Source organism: Leuciscus leuciscus, assembly GCF_965113295.1.
Source record: "Leuciscus leuciscus genome assembly, chromosome: 20".
NCBI classification, from domain to species: domain Eukaryota; kingdom Metazoa; phylum Chordata; class Actinopteri; order Cypriniformes; family Leuciscidae; genus Leuciscus; species Leuciscus leuciscus.
Window position 1 is genome coordinate 11,390,390 of NC_138744.1, and position 14,514 is coordinate 11,404,903.

The 14,514-nt window shown below is 36.9% G+C and overlaps 3 protein-coding genes across 3 annotated transcripts in view; 1 reads left to right on the top strand and 2 right to left on the bottom strand.

Moving 5' to 3' along the window:
• Positions 1-337: 337 nt before the first annotated feature.
• LOC309483533 (desmin) lies at positions 338-5,900 on the bottom strand. Its single transcript, XM_082149420.1, has 11 exons — positions 4,782-5,900; positions 3,783-3,936; positions 3,083-3,232; positions 2,653-2,772; positions 2,461-2,556; positions 2,243-2,377; positions 1,953-2,063; positions 1,701-1,811; positions 1,492-1,616; positions 872-1,348; positions 338-456 (listed from the first exon to the last, which is right to left on the bottom strand). Exons 1-11 carry the CDS (start codon positions 5,003-5,005, stop codon positions 369-371), a joined length of 1,791 nt encoding a protein of 596 aa, XP_082005546.1. The 5' UTR covers positions 5,006-5,900; the 3' UTR covers positions 338-368.
• Positions 5,901-6,956: 1,056 nt separating this feature from the next.
• On the bottom strand, positions 6,957-9,668 carry tstd3 (thiosulfate sulfurtransferase like domain containing 3). The gene is made up of 4 exons (XM_082149418.1): positions 9,394-9,668; positions 8,885-9,073; positions 8,636-8,795; positions 6,957-7,470 (listed from the first exon to the last, which is right to left on the bottom strand). The coding sequence occupies exons 1-4, from the start codon at positions 9,515-9,517 to the stop codon at positions 7,404-7,406; spliced, it is 540 nt and encodes a 179-aa protein (XP_082005544.1). The 5' UTR covers positions 9,518-9,668; the 3' UTR covers positions 6,957-7,403.
• An 810-nt stretch (positions 9,669-10,478) lies between these two features.
• usp45 (ubiquitin specific peptidase 45) overlaps positions 10,479-14,514 on the top strand; it is a 33,700-nt gene continuing 29,664 nt past the window's right edge. Inside the window, exons 1-5 of the mRNA XM_082149397.1 lie at positions 10,479-10,784; positions 11,617-11,725; positions 11,940-12,109; positions 13,678-13,778; positions 14,218-14,318. Of these exons, the coding sequence (XP_082005523.1) occupies positions 11,623-11,725; positions 11,940-12,109; positions 13,678-13,778; positions 14,218-14,318 (475 nt within the window). The 5' untranslated portion in view covers positions 10,479-10,784; positions 11,617-11,622. The remainder of the gene's footprint in view (positions 10,785-11,616; positions 11,726-11,939; positions 12,110-13,677; positions 13,779-14,217; positions 14,319-14,514) is intronic.

Consider the following 14,514-nt stretch of genomic DNA (forward strand, 5'->3'; position numbering starts at 1 on the left):
TAGATAGAATGGGGCCATAGTGAGTGTGATTCTTGTTGTGGCAGTATACCGTACAGCTTGGGGTTCCCCTTTGGCCAAAGAATCAAGGTCATAAACTGAGCCTTGAGTGACAATCACACTCCCTTAAGAAGTGTTCCTGTCTATTCCTTCCTCATCATAAACAGTCATAAGGTGCCCTGCATGTTACACCTGTTGATATTGTGTAAAAGCGGATTTTATGCACAGACAATGTTGAAACAAAACCCACAAAAGGACATGATGCTCAGAGCTTTATTTCCATTTGTGGACAAGCAATGCAAGACGCAAGCTGATCTTTGAGTAGTAAGGCACACGCATCTGAAGGCATGACTGGTGAGCAGAAAACACCACTACTCAACATCATCTGCTGCTCCAGAGATGGAATAAGATTTCTCCTGTGTGTTGCTCTCCAGAACGTCATCCTCGGTTTTAACTGTTCTGTGGGAGAAAACAATGCAATTCATTCAGCAGGCTAAAATGAAACTCTAAAATATTTATTCTACACTTTTTATTTGACTTTATATCACTCTGCAGTATCTGTTACATTTTCTTAGTTTATTTGAGTTTATTGATAGAACATTTAGATTTATTTTTATTATGCCATCACTCTCAGAAAAAAAGGTACAAAAGCTGTCAGGGTGGTGCCCTTTCAAAAGGGTACTGCCCCAGTGACAGCTTTTTACCTTTTATGTGCAGATATATTTGAGAGAGGACATGAAACACCGTGGAAAGGGATACAGGGAGTGAGATGGGAATATGATTCATGGCCAGAATTTAACCCAAGTTTCTACACAAACACCACAGAATGAGCACAGAACCACGGTTCTGACAGAAAGCTTTATTTTAATGCTACCTGATAAGCACAGTCTTCCTTTCTGTCATCTCCACAGCCTGCTCTTGATTATAGTCGACAGTGGTGCCTGGGCCGCCAACCCCACCGGTGATCCCATTGACAAAACCTCCGTCATTACCTCCGGGAAGACCACCACCAATGCCTCCTCCAAGACCTGTACCAAGACCACTACTAAGACCTCCAGCAACACCACCTCCAGTGCTTCCTCCAAGACCTGTGGCAAGGCTGCCACCAAGACTTCCTCCAAGACCTGTGCCAAGACCACCACCTAGACCTCCGCCAACACCGCCGCCAATGCCTCCTCCTAGACCTGTGGCAGGACCACCACCTAGACCTCCGGCAAGACCTCCACCCGCTCTATCAGCAACACCTGTGGCTCCAGCACTGTGAACACTCATGCTGCCACTCATGAGGGACATGGTTTGCATGCTCTGGACCATGGAAGATAGACGAGAGTCCTCACCCTCAATGAGCTTCCTGTGAACAACAATTAAGGAGGAAGAATTGAAGAAAATGGCACTTTTCAAAATGATTATATTCTGGTATGTTTTACTCTGAAAGATAAGTGTTGTGGGATTAACTGTTTTATGTGATCAAATATTTAAATTGCTAAAAGCTACCTGTATGTGGTAATTTCAATCTCGAGGGACATCTTCACATTGAGCAGATCTTGATATTCACGCAGGAGCAGCGCTATCTTCTGTTTGGAGGATTTCAGCTCAAGCTGCAAGGCCTCAATTCTTGCCTGTCAGAAGTGTTTATATAATTTATGCTTGGATTTCTTTCTTCGATTTCACTTTGCATGTAGGCCTAATTATATTTGTCTCACCTGGAATTCTTCTAGTTCTTTTCTGTACTTTTCCTGAGTCTCACGGATCTGTGCTTCCAAAGCCTCATTTTTGGTTTTCAAAGAGTCCATGTCACGCTCCTTATTTTGAATCTAAAAAACAAGAGGGAACAATGAATACTGGAATAATTCGAGACGTTATTTGTTTTTACTACTGTTATAGTAAAAATCAACAAAGTACCAAAGATGTATTGCCCAATGTAAGCACGTTAAATAAAGATCATTTATACTTACATCCTTCTTCGCAGTGACAATTTCCTCTCTCACGCTTCGCACCTTGTCCACATGTTTTGTTGTTTTGTTGTTGAGATCTTCAAATTTAGTTTTATACCAAGAATCCATTTCCTGTAGACAAATGAAAAGTAGTTTTGTTAATATGGAGACTAGGGAGTGTTGTAACATATTTTGTTTAAACTGCAGTGTTTTTCCTTTAATAAAAGCACAGTCACAGACAGTGTATTCAATGCTCATCAGCCTCCTCAATTCCACAATTTAAACAATATTTGTAATTTAAAAATACCCACCTGTAAGTTCTTAGCTGAAATGTCATCATACTGGTGTTGGATCTGCTTGAGAGCGCTTGAGAGGTCGGGGAGACTGTAGACGTCTAATGCTGTGGCGTGGGCTGCGTATATCTGTTTCAGAAGCTCGTCGATTTCCTGCAAGCGTGCGGTTTCAAATATTAAAACATTTCGATTTTATTTATCAAGTGAAAGTATAATTATTTTTGTGATTTAATCACCTGTTTGTGCACTCTCTGAAGGAATTCTATTTCCACCTCCAGGTTTTCTAGCTGCTTCTCCAAAGCAATGCGCGCGGAGGTGGCGGCGTCCACGTCCTGAGAATATAAAAGATGTTCGGAAGAGATCTCATTCTATCATATTTCTTTGTTAATAAAGATAAATGTTATAAGGCAATTTGATGGGAATCATACCGGACGGAAAGCTTCAATGTCAAGCTCGGCTTTCCTCCTCATCTCTAAGGCCTCCTCATATTTAATCTTAATCATCTCCAACTGACCCGCCATAGCATCCTTTGCAGCAATAGCAAGGTCCTTTAAAATTAATTGGAAGCATTATTATCATAATTCATAGACTTGTCGAAGTCAGAGACTATTTCTCCTCACTGCGAATTATCGCCTCAGAGTTGCATATCAAGGACAACATTGAGCAAGATTTTTGAAGTTTTAAAACAGGCTTGTAAATATGTACACTATCAATATTTTATGGATAGGCTAATTCTATATAAACTTGTATGTCTGAATATTAATTAAATAGGCCTACATTTATTGTAGCCGTTTTTAAAAATATGATTTATTTATGAATTATTATTATTATTATATAAAGATCTGTTCAAATGATTACCCGCTGCACTCTCATCTGGTCAGCCAGCCTCTTCAGCTCCTTGAGTTGCTCCTCGTACAGCAAGCGGAGGCCGGTGGGCTTCAAGAATCGATTCTTCAGGGACTCGATTTCCGTCTCCAACAATTTGTTTTGCTGCTCAAGCGACCGGACCTTTGTTTCGACAGGAGAACAAGAAAACAGTACGCGTGTTATGTGCCCTGTCTGTATCTGTATGCCTACAGAAGTGCGAATAATGCGCTTTATCTCGTGGGCCAGCAGTGGCATTTGCACTGCCAGTGAGCGCGACGCATTCAACCGTGGCCAAATCAGACAAATGCTGTCAAAGATGGCTCTAAAAATGAGGCTCGTCTCCAAGAGCATTAAGAGCAATGTTAAAGAATGTAAAATATATAGCATATTTGTTAGTCTATCAATAGCTTATGATGTTATAAATAATGTGACATGGCATGGGCTAATTGACACATCCATGGAATCTTTTTATTCCACAAAAGGTTCTTTGTTGTCATAGTGGCTCTTTAGATCATAAAAATGTTCTTCGTGTTAAGAAAAAAAAATCTATTGCAAGGTTCACTGAATGGAACTTTATTTTTTATTTTTTTAAGAGTGGATACAAGTGCTGCCAAAGCTTTGTGTGTGAGCTCTAATAGTAAGTGTTTCAAATTGCACCAAGGGCATATTCATTTTGTGCAAGTGCACTTGCCTTCTCAATGTATGCTGCCAGTCGGTCATTGAGCAGAATCATTTCTTGTTTCTCACTGGTTCGTGTGCTGAGGAATTCACGGTTTTCTGCAGCAGCCTGGTCGAGATCGAACCCTGGACCCCCTCCACTGAGACAGATGGCTCCCATTCCGACACTGCAATCAATTCAGTTTGCATAACTTGCATTTTAAGATAAAACACCATGAGACCAACTGTAAGTGAATGCAAGGTAGCGTGTTACTGATATTGTGAAGATTCATTTATTTGTCACTTTGGGTTTATTAGGTCACGGTCACACTGAGCGCTCTCGAGTCTCCTAGAGGCATTGTGTGATTTGTAACGGATCAATAAGTCAAATGAAAAAGAAAGTGTGTTCTATCAAAGCAATTATTTGCCACCAGTCAATAGTAGGCTAGGCTACTAATTAAATAGGAAACTTGAAAAGTAAAGTCAAAATATTAAAGCCACCTTTTGCAAGCAACCCAGTTTTTATGTTAGTTTTATATTGAGGTTGATTAAAAATATCTTAACTCATATAGCCTGTATAATCTGTATAAATAATCATTATTATAAGACAAAATATAAATAAGAGAAATCATGAGGACAAAAATAACAAAAAAGTCTCTATAATGGAAAATTTAGTTTTAAGCATGTATATAGTTACACAAATATTTTAAGTAATTGTATTATTAGATATTTTATTAAATATTTGCCATTTGTAATACTACAAAAATGATATACAAAAAACTATATACAAAAACTTACATGGAATTTATTCACAAAAACACAGTATGTGTGTGTGTGTATTAATGTAATATATAACTTACACATGCATGTATAACATTTGTAAGTTACACTGTGCACCTTCTAAATAACAGAAATCATTCATTCCATTGCTAGGCAGATAAGATATTTATTCTCCTCAATTGGTTTAACAAATTGCATTAAGTGTAATGCATGATGTTCAGTACTGTTCCTTTGCTTCATGTGCGATGCTTACCCAGTCATGAGGGGCTGGCTGCGTGAGGATGAGATGGTCCTCCGTCCCATGGCCATGCTGCTTCTCACAGCGGTGGCGTTACGGGAGTAGCTGGCTGAACGGCACCTCCCCACATCCCGTCTGACGGGAGAAGGGCTGCTGACCCTCACCTGGTAAGAGGAGGTGCTGGTGTCCTCGAAATGCCGGCGATAGGATGAGATCCTTTCTGGGCTGCGACTCATCATTGATCAGTGGCTAAACTTTAAGGCCTTACTTTGTTGATCTTCCTTTTGCAAGCTCTGTTCACAAATCCACACTCCCAGAGGTCCAGGCATTTTATACTCAGCTATAAACATGAGTCAGTGCTTTGGGAATGTTGAGCCTCTGCACCATCAAGAAATGGGCCAGTCACTCAAACATCTGTCAGGGTCTTGAGAGGTGTTGAATGGAGGGTTAAATTAAGAGGCAGTCGTGATGTTGATGTGCTTTGATATGTAGGGATTTTAATTACACATGCTTCTAGACAAAGCAAGAAATAGTGTCACGGGGTCAATCTGTGCAATGGGATACTGATATGTGAGAGATGACATTAATCTGGTCACTATTTACATGGAAGTACGTATAAAAATGAGAAATGCGAAGGGAAACGAACCACAGTGGTTTTCTAAGGCCTGTCTGAGATTCACGGTTGAGATGACTAAAGGTTTTAAGTGGGAAGTCCTCAAGAGTCTTTTTAATCATAATCTGAAGAACCTAAAATAATTATTTTTCCTTAAAAAGGTGCAGATAGAGTATCAGCCGAATTATGCTCTAACGTTTTCTTCATGACACAAAGCTGCTGTTGTTCTTTTTGTGCTGACAGAATGTGGTTTATGAGATTCTTTCCAACGATCTAAGATTTGCCAGCCATGTGGGAGGAAGGCTGGGTCTGCATCTCTCTGAGATGTGAACAGTGGCTAAATGAGCTGAATCACTCAGCCGTTATTTTACTCCTGCTATCTCATTCAATTACAGTACATTAGTCATTCCTCCAGCAGTGCTCATATACAGAAAATAACAATGACACCATTGATAAAGACAATAGGCTAGCCTCTTTATTGGCAATAATAAGGCACTATTGTCTTTGTCCATTTGTTGTTGAGGCTGCTTTGCTTATATATATTTTTTCAGATTTATCGGTGAAAACAGCTTTATCACGTCCACATTAATGGCAATGGTACACATAATTCTTATAATCGGACACATACTTATGGCTCAAAGACACATGCTAGTGTGTAAGAAATTCTGATGATATTATTATAAAATGGCAGTACAATAGCTGTTGTTGTCATAAGTCACAGATGACATTGCAACTTGTATAGGACTATAACAAAGTCTTATAAAGTGCCAGTCAGATTATGTATGGTGAAGAGGGTTTTCTTATTTGTAGGGTAGAAGTTGTTGAAAAAGTTTGGAATCGGTAAGATGTAATGTTTTTGAAAGAAGTCTCTTATGCTCACTGCATTAAGTAAGTTAAAAGTAGTAAAACAGTGACATTGTGAAATAATATTAGAATTCAAAATAACTGTTTTCTGTTTTAATATATTTTAAAATGTAATTTATTTTTGTGATGGAAAAACTGAATTTTCAGCATTATTACTCGTCTTCAGTGTCACATGATCATTCAGAAATCAGTCAATATTCTGATTTGCTGCTCAAAAAAACATTTCTTATTATTGTTAAAATGGTTGTGCTGCTTAATATCTTGTTAAAACCGTGATCCATTGTTTTCCAGATTCGTTGATGAATAGAAAGTTCAAAAGAACAGGATTTATTTCAAGAAATCTTTTGAAACATAATGAATTACTTTACTGTCTTTTTTTTTTTAACAATTTAATGCTGCCTTGCTGCATAAAAGGGCTATTTCTTTCTAAATAAATATAGGCCTATATTGCACATAAACCAGCAATTAAAGTGTTTTGTCTTGGTAGCTTTCTCTCACTAGATTACACATATAATGTTTACATTAGATTTTTATATTTTGTGAGCAATTCTGTACACGATGATATTCAAATGAAGGATGAGTTACATCTTAAATTGTAATATTTAGGGTTGGGGGTTTGTTTAAATTGACATTTTTATAGATACTTTTATCAAAAATGACAAATGCAAGGTAATGCAGATATACTTTTTCAAATAAGCACAATAAACACAATGTAACATTAAAGTTTTACTTTCAAGAATACAAAAACAACACTCCACTCTATAGTACTATGCAAACTGAACATAAATCATTGGATAAATGTTTTTGCCCTGATATTTGGATTGCCTGCTCAAAATATTTAGGTTTGCGTATTAGGCAAATAGCCAACAGCCCTTTGAACAGAAATTGTACCGTACACACTGCAGGTCACTGCACTTCCCATTCCAACTATACTACAGTATGCTATATGTCAAATGAAATATAAGAGTAGAATGTGCATTGATCCCAATATGTAATATACTAGTGCATCTTGGTTTATAATGTAATCACACCATTCCTTTACTTCCAGTCAATACCATTAAATTACACTGTCTTAGTGGTACATTTTGACTCAGTGTCAATTGAGATTGCAGTACAAGTTAAACTTCTATCACAGTGTTAGCATGATTACAATGGGACAATCACTCTTTGGTTTGTATTAATTCACGTTCTGCCCATTCTTGCCATCCGCCTGGAAAATGCTGAACCCTACCGGAAGAGAAAAATCAATTAGGCAACTAAGGCCATACAAACAGAACTTCAATATACTGTAGCGTATAGCTTATTGATATAAGAAACAAATCTGGTTTGTATAATCTGGTGCATATCCTGTTGCTTCTTCTTGGTGGACAGACACCTGGAGTATATTGTATAAAATTCACAGTAGCCCTGCTTATAAATGTACTACATACTACATTAAAGGCACACTATGTAACTTTTTTTTTGTTTAAAATGTATATTATGAGCGAGCACAACATGAATTCATCCTCCAAACTGTGTTTTTGTCTTATTTTCTATAAGAAGTGTTTATATTCAGACTAAGTTAGACACACATACCTGCATGACTAGTCATAAACAGACAAGTAGCTCCGACTACAATATTCTTCCACAAGGCACATGCAATTTTGTTTATTAAACACTAGAGTGCCAAAAGACACATTGTATACCTTTGATGTATTTAAATACTTGTAATAAGAATAACAATGGAAAACCATTAAAACAGAGGTGGCCAAACCAAATTTGGTCTGTGATGATCTTTGATTTGGCCTGCCATGCCATATCAGGAGGAGAAAAATAGGAAATAAACATGCCATTGAAGCATATCTTCATTTCTAATTTATATTTTAATTTTATTTTTGCATTTAAATGTAGAGAATATAAGTTAACTTCGTATAAATAAAATGCAAGATTTAATTTCGGCATACGGCCCTCAAACAAGTTCAATATTTGGCCCATCATAGTCAAACGTTTGGGCACCCCTGCATTAAAATAATCATACATTACAATTTAATGTAACTTAATGCATTTTAATGTAGGAGGGATGAAACATAAAGCTGAACTTTAGATTTGGTTGAACTTAACTTAATATTGCATTTTTTATTAATACTTATTTTGATATGTTTTTTCTTGACCAAATTTACTTTCAAATCAAATACTAATTGGTGACTCCCCATTTGAAGACTTGTGCCGTGAGGTATAGCCTAACAGATGCTGTAAATGCTACATTTAGAGTCATTTTCTTTTACTTCTGGACTGAAAATACAATAGTCTTGAGAGGTCATGCTTTTCAAAGTTTCGCTCAGAACTCAAACTGTGTAAAAAGTGGCAAAGAAACAAGCACTATAATAGTTATATAATAAGCATAATTGCTCACTTGGTGTATCCTAATGACACTGCAGCTTCCAGGGCAGTTTTGCTTCTTACACCAGCTAGGCAGGTGAACACTATATTTTGGGATTGTGATGGCATATCTCCTCCGTATTTCTCCTTGAATTCATCAGGTTTGAGCTGGAGAGCTCCATTCAATTGTCCCACTGCAGATGAGAGGGTACAGTATTGTAATTATATAATGAGACTTTAAATATACAGAAGCCTACATGGATGAGGACATACACTGACTTACGTGGAACGTTAATAGACCCCTGTATGTTCCCGTATTCCCTGAGTTCCCACGGCTCACGGACGTCTATAACCACACTGGATCGGGACACCAGCAGTTTCTTCAGCTGCTCATATGACACATCTATTGAAGGCTGACTAGAAGAGCTGAAATTTAGTAACGAACCACCATCATAACGAATGACGCGGGTATCTGAAAGATAACACACACACACACACACACACACACACTTGACCGATAGAGGCCGTTCTTTTGCTAGACGTATAGTTGTCGTTGTGTGATATTTTACCTTTAAAAATAAAAATGTCACCTTTTAGAACAAATTAAACAAGCTTGTTTTTTTTTTTAAAGTAACGTTTCTTATTACAGCCCAAACATTTTCAATAAACGCTGAGGGAGAAATCACATGTTAAAGCGGTAAAGACGAATGCAAGATTGGCCGGGATTTTACAGATCTGTACATGTCAATCACGATGTATTACATTTACACAATACAATATTTCAACACTCACGCTGTAAGCAACGTAAATGTGTCCAGCATGAACTCGTCAGTGGTCTTGTGACAAGAATGACACTTCTGCTCGCTACAACGCGGACAAAACTTCTCGTCAGCCGTGAACAGACATGTAACGCCATGCTAGAATTTATAGTAAGGAAAGCTGCAAGATGACGATATTACTTTTTTCCTTGTTTTGTGTCTAAATATTGACGAAAACACGGTGGGAAGTCAATCTATGCTACGTAGCAGGATTGCAGCTATCCACTACTCCTGTACGCATGCGCACAACTACTACGTATTACCAGTGACGTATGCTACTCTTTTTTTTAGCCCCAATTTAACTTTTAAGTTGTTAATTTATAACGATATAGTTTTTTTCCCTTTTCCTTTTTATTTGCATGTTTTCTTCATATTTTCTCCTTTCCTATTATTATTATTATTTTTTTATTTTTTTTGCATATGTGTTCAACAAAGTGTTATACTATATTTTGACATGCAAGTGATTATTTAACAGAATATGAAGTGGTTATGTCATGTTAATGCATAATTTATGTTTAATCAGACCCACACGTCCAATATTAAACTAATTATAAACAAATCTTCGTAGAGAAAGTGGGCATTCAGGAAATATTGGTGCTTGCAAATGAAAGCATTTGTTTAATGTAGAAGTGTGGTTTAATTGACGTTTGAATAATACATTGTTAATATAGGCCTAACTTTCATTAAAATGATCGCAATATGTATATTAACACAAACAATACCAAGACAAGAGGAATGTTCATGCACAATCAAATAATAATCAGCCGGTTATAATGCACTTATAATGCAAAGAATAACTGGTTAAATTATGCAAAAAATTAAATAAGAAAAAGTAAAAATAAAAAAGGTTTTTTTTCCCTTCTTTTTTTTGACACATTTACTCTAATAACAAAAAAAGAGTTAAAATGTGACACTTTTTACATGATATATAACAATAATTTTGAATTCTCAAATAGCTCTTTTGTGTTTACATTTTTACAAAACACTACAGTACTCGTCTGAGCCAAACAGCTCTATTATAGCTACAGTAGATAACCAAACGAGTTTGACCATACAAGTATCCGTAGCGCGTCGTTGAGGGTGTGACCACGTGACATATGTGATACTTGTGCTTTCTGTTCTTCTTCCCCAAATGCCACCAAATACGCTGAAAAACTCTATAAATCAGAATACAAACTGTCTCGGGATTGCGCGATTCCTGATTGTCGAAGTTTTAGATCCGAACACCAAACTACCGACAGAAATTCATCCGTATTTATAAACTTGGAAGCATATGCAAGTTATCAGCCTCGCTCTTCCACCTGGCCACTTGACAACTGACGTTCACTTGGTTGCGAGCCTAGAGAGGAGGGAAACATAAACAGGGTGAGTTGGGTTTATTACTATAATCCAACGACCTTTTACTGTTGTAGCTACTTTAACTGTGTGTTATAAACAGATCTTACTTAATACTAGGGAAGCAAAGGCCTTTAACCAGCCGGTACCTGCTGTCAGTAACTTACTTGTATCAGTTACCTGGGCAAGTCTCATGTGTCGTGCTCTTGTTTGCTTTTATACAGTGGTTTGCTAATAACTAATTCTCTCGTATTGCTTTATTATCCTCACTTACCGATTCGTCAGTTATAGTTAATGGTTAAACTGCTGACAGGATACTTCCCTATCTAAACCGTATTCAATTGCTGTCATCTTACAGTATTCATGAGTTCAGATAGATCGGGTAACTTAGTCTGCTACTGTAGTGTTTGACCACTGAGATATTTGAGATGGAAAGGAAAAATTCGCAGGAGTGTAAATAGATAATTCCTGAGCTTTCCAGAACCTTGTTCTTCACTAAAACAAACAGTGTTGTGAAAAAAAAAAAAAATCAGACTAAGAAGAAATATAATATCAGTTTACATGTTGTGCGTCCTTATTTTAGCATGTTTTAGTTGCTTTGGATTGTTTTATTATAATTATAAAAAAAAAGGGTTTTAGCCTTTAGTTACATTAAATTATATATATATAAAAGTAAGTTACAATGGATTATTTTAATATAAGTCTTTTAAATAATTTTGTCATTTTGTGCCCATCTCGGAAGTGTGCTGAGGCCCTCATGTGTATGTGTGTGTGTGTATGTTTTATGTGATAATGTTAGGCTTCAGAAACACAATTTTATCTGTGCTGTTGGTTCTCATACTTAGTGATTTTTTCCCCCCAGATACAAATGCGGTTGAAAGACCCCTTCTCTTTAAAAACCGCAGACATGACCAAGCGGTCTAACAAGCCAAAGAAGCCTCGCGATGAAGACTCGTCCGACGAGGTTGGCGGTAAGGAAAGGTTATGATGTCATTTTTCATGCCAGTACATTTTTCATTGATGTACGTTGCAAAATCACAGAGAAGCATCCAAAGCATTTATCAGACATTAAGGATCTATCATGCATGTAGTTCCTCAGTCATTCCAATTCAGATTGTGGATTTAACGAAGCTTGTGTAGAGTTGTAAACTCTTCAGTGAAGATGTATATTCTTGTGTCATCTAGGGTTGACGTGCCAGCATGTGAGCAGGGCTGTGGACCTCAGCTCAGTGAAGAAGGCAGTGACAGGCAGCCTGTGGTCGGTGTGCTCCGATTGTCTTAAGGAGAGGAATGTGCTTGAGGGAGAAGCAGCAGGAGTACATGACATCCTTGTGTGCCTCAAGTGTGGGTTCCAGGTGAGATCTTCTCATTCTGAAACACTAATATATTGTGTACTATACTGTCAGTGCGCAGTGTCAGGTTGTTTGCGGCATATTAATGTTTCACAAATATTAGAAACTTTACTGGCAAAACTTATAAAAAAATTATAAAGAAATTTTTCACAGAAAGTCATTTTAAGTATTTATGCTTTTTTGTGAATATGCTGTCTAAAAGTTTGGGGTCAGGGTGATTTTTAAAAAGTATCCTATGCTCACCAAGGCGCAAATACTGTAAAAACCGTGACATTATTATCATTTTAAAGGGGTGGTTGATTATGATTTCACTTTTTTAACTTTAGTTAGTGTGTAATGTTGCTGTTTGAGCATAAACAACATCTGCAAAGTTACAACGCTCATAGTTCAAAGCAAAGGGAGATATTTGCTTTTAAAGAAATTGCTTTTTAGGACTACAACAAACGGCTGGTAGGGACTACACAAGCTTTCCTTCTGGGTTAGTGACATCACGAACCCTAAAATTTACATAGTCCCGCCCCCGGGAATGCGATTTATAGATTATCATGACAGAATATGCTAATGACTAGAAGATAACTACACATAAGCTACATAAATTCATCAACTAACCATTCAGAAATGTCCTGTTGCATTCTACATGTTGTTACTTCTTCTTGAGTCTCTCCATCATTGTCTGACTCCGGTTTTAACATAAAAGGCTAAAAGTATTTGAAATTTTCAGTGCATGTCTGTGTGAGGTAAAAGGACACAAGCTCTTGAAGCTCCGCCCTCTGTGCCGGGAGCAGCAGCTCATTTGCATTTAAAGGGACAGACACAAAACGGTGCGTTTTTGCTCACCCTCAAAAAGTGACAATTTTAACATGCTATATAAAAATATCTGTGGGGTATTTTGAGCTAAAACTTCACATACACACTCTGGGGACATCAAAGACTTATTTTACATCTTGTGAAAAGGGCATTATACCACCCCTTTAAAATATTCCTGTGATGGCAAAGCTGAATTGTCCACAGCCATCCAGTTTTCAGTCACATGATTTGGTTGGTACTTAAGAATACTGTTTTTTTGTAATCAATGTTGATAAAAATTATAATTATTTTGTGGATTCTTTGATGAATAAAAAGTTCAAAAGAACAGCATTTATTTGAATATAATAATATATAATTTTTTTGTAACAATGCAAAAGTCTTTACTGTCTCTTTTGATCTCAAGTTTGACCCAAAACTTTTGAACGTTAGTGTTGTGAAAAGAGGTGATAAAAATGGCAGCAGTGGTTGTTGGGTACTGCAAGTGTCAAAACCAAGGGGAAATAAACTTTTATTAGGCCTATGCTTAAAAGGGCATATTATTACCCTGTTCGCACAGCATTTTTGAAAGTGGATTGAGTGACCCTACTGTTTCCTTTTCCTTTTACTCACAGTATTTGAATGGGTCATTTAAGATGTTCAGCATATTTGGGAGTATGGTAGAGACTTTGTTTGACAGTGGGAAAAAAACGTATTGACCAAAACTTGACTAGATCTTAAAATATATGCCAACCTTCAAACCTTGCTAATGTTGCTCTCTCTTCCAGGGCTGTAACCAGGCAGAAACCCAGCATTCCACAAAACATCAGCAAGCTCATCGCTCTGACTCTCACTGTATCACCATCAGCCTCAGTACATGGAAGGCCTGGTAGGAAACGTCAATTGATTATGCTGTATTGCATGATTATTTTATCATTTATCCATAGGTTTGGTGTCAGTAAGATTTAAAAAAAAAATTATTAAGGATGCATTTAATTGTAATATTTACATTATTAAATGTTTTTATTTAAAAAAAATGTTTGAATGATTTCTGAAGAATCGTGTGATACTGAAGACTGGAGTAATGGCTGCTGAAAACTCAGCTTTGACATCGCAGGAATAAATTACAAAACAGTGTATTAAAATACAAAACAGTTACTTTCACATTTATTATTTCATTAGTTCATTTATTATTTCACAATATTACTGTTTTTACTGTATTTTTGGTCAAATAAATGCAGCTTTCAAAGACGTCTACGCTCTTTTGTATTAGACATAAAATGCGTAATAGATTGCATTTTGACATTAGTTTTGCTCACCTTTAACAGGTGCTTTGAATGTAAGGAAGAGCTCTCCACTCACTGCAATAAGAAAGCCCTGGCTCAGACTCTGGACTTTCTGCAGAAGCACTCAGCAAAGGCCGCCTCAGGTAGTTATTCCACAGAAAAACATGCAGAAGTGTGACTTTATCTTTAATTATTGTAAAACACTTTTTCATCCGCTAATAGTAGTGACAGTCATTACGCTGTTGTGAAGATTCATCTTTGATCGAAGCTGACTCTTATTTACAGATTAAAACCTGAAAATTGCCTTGTTTTATAGAGTTTTTGGAGCTCAAATAAGAG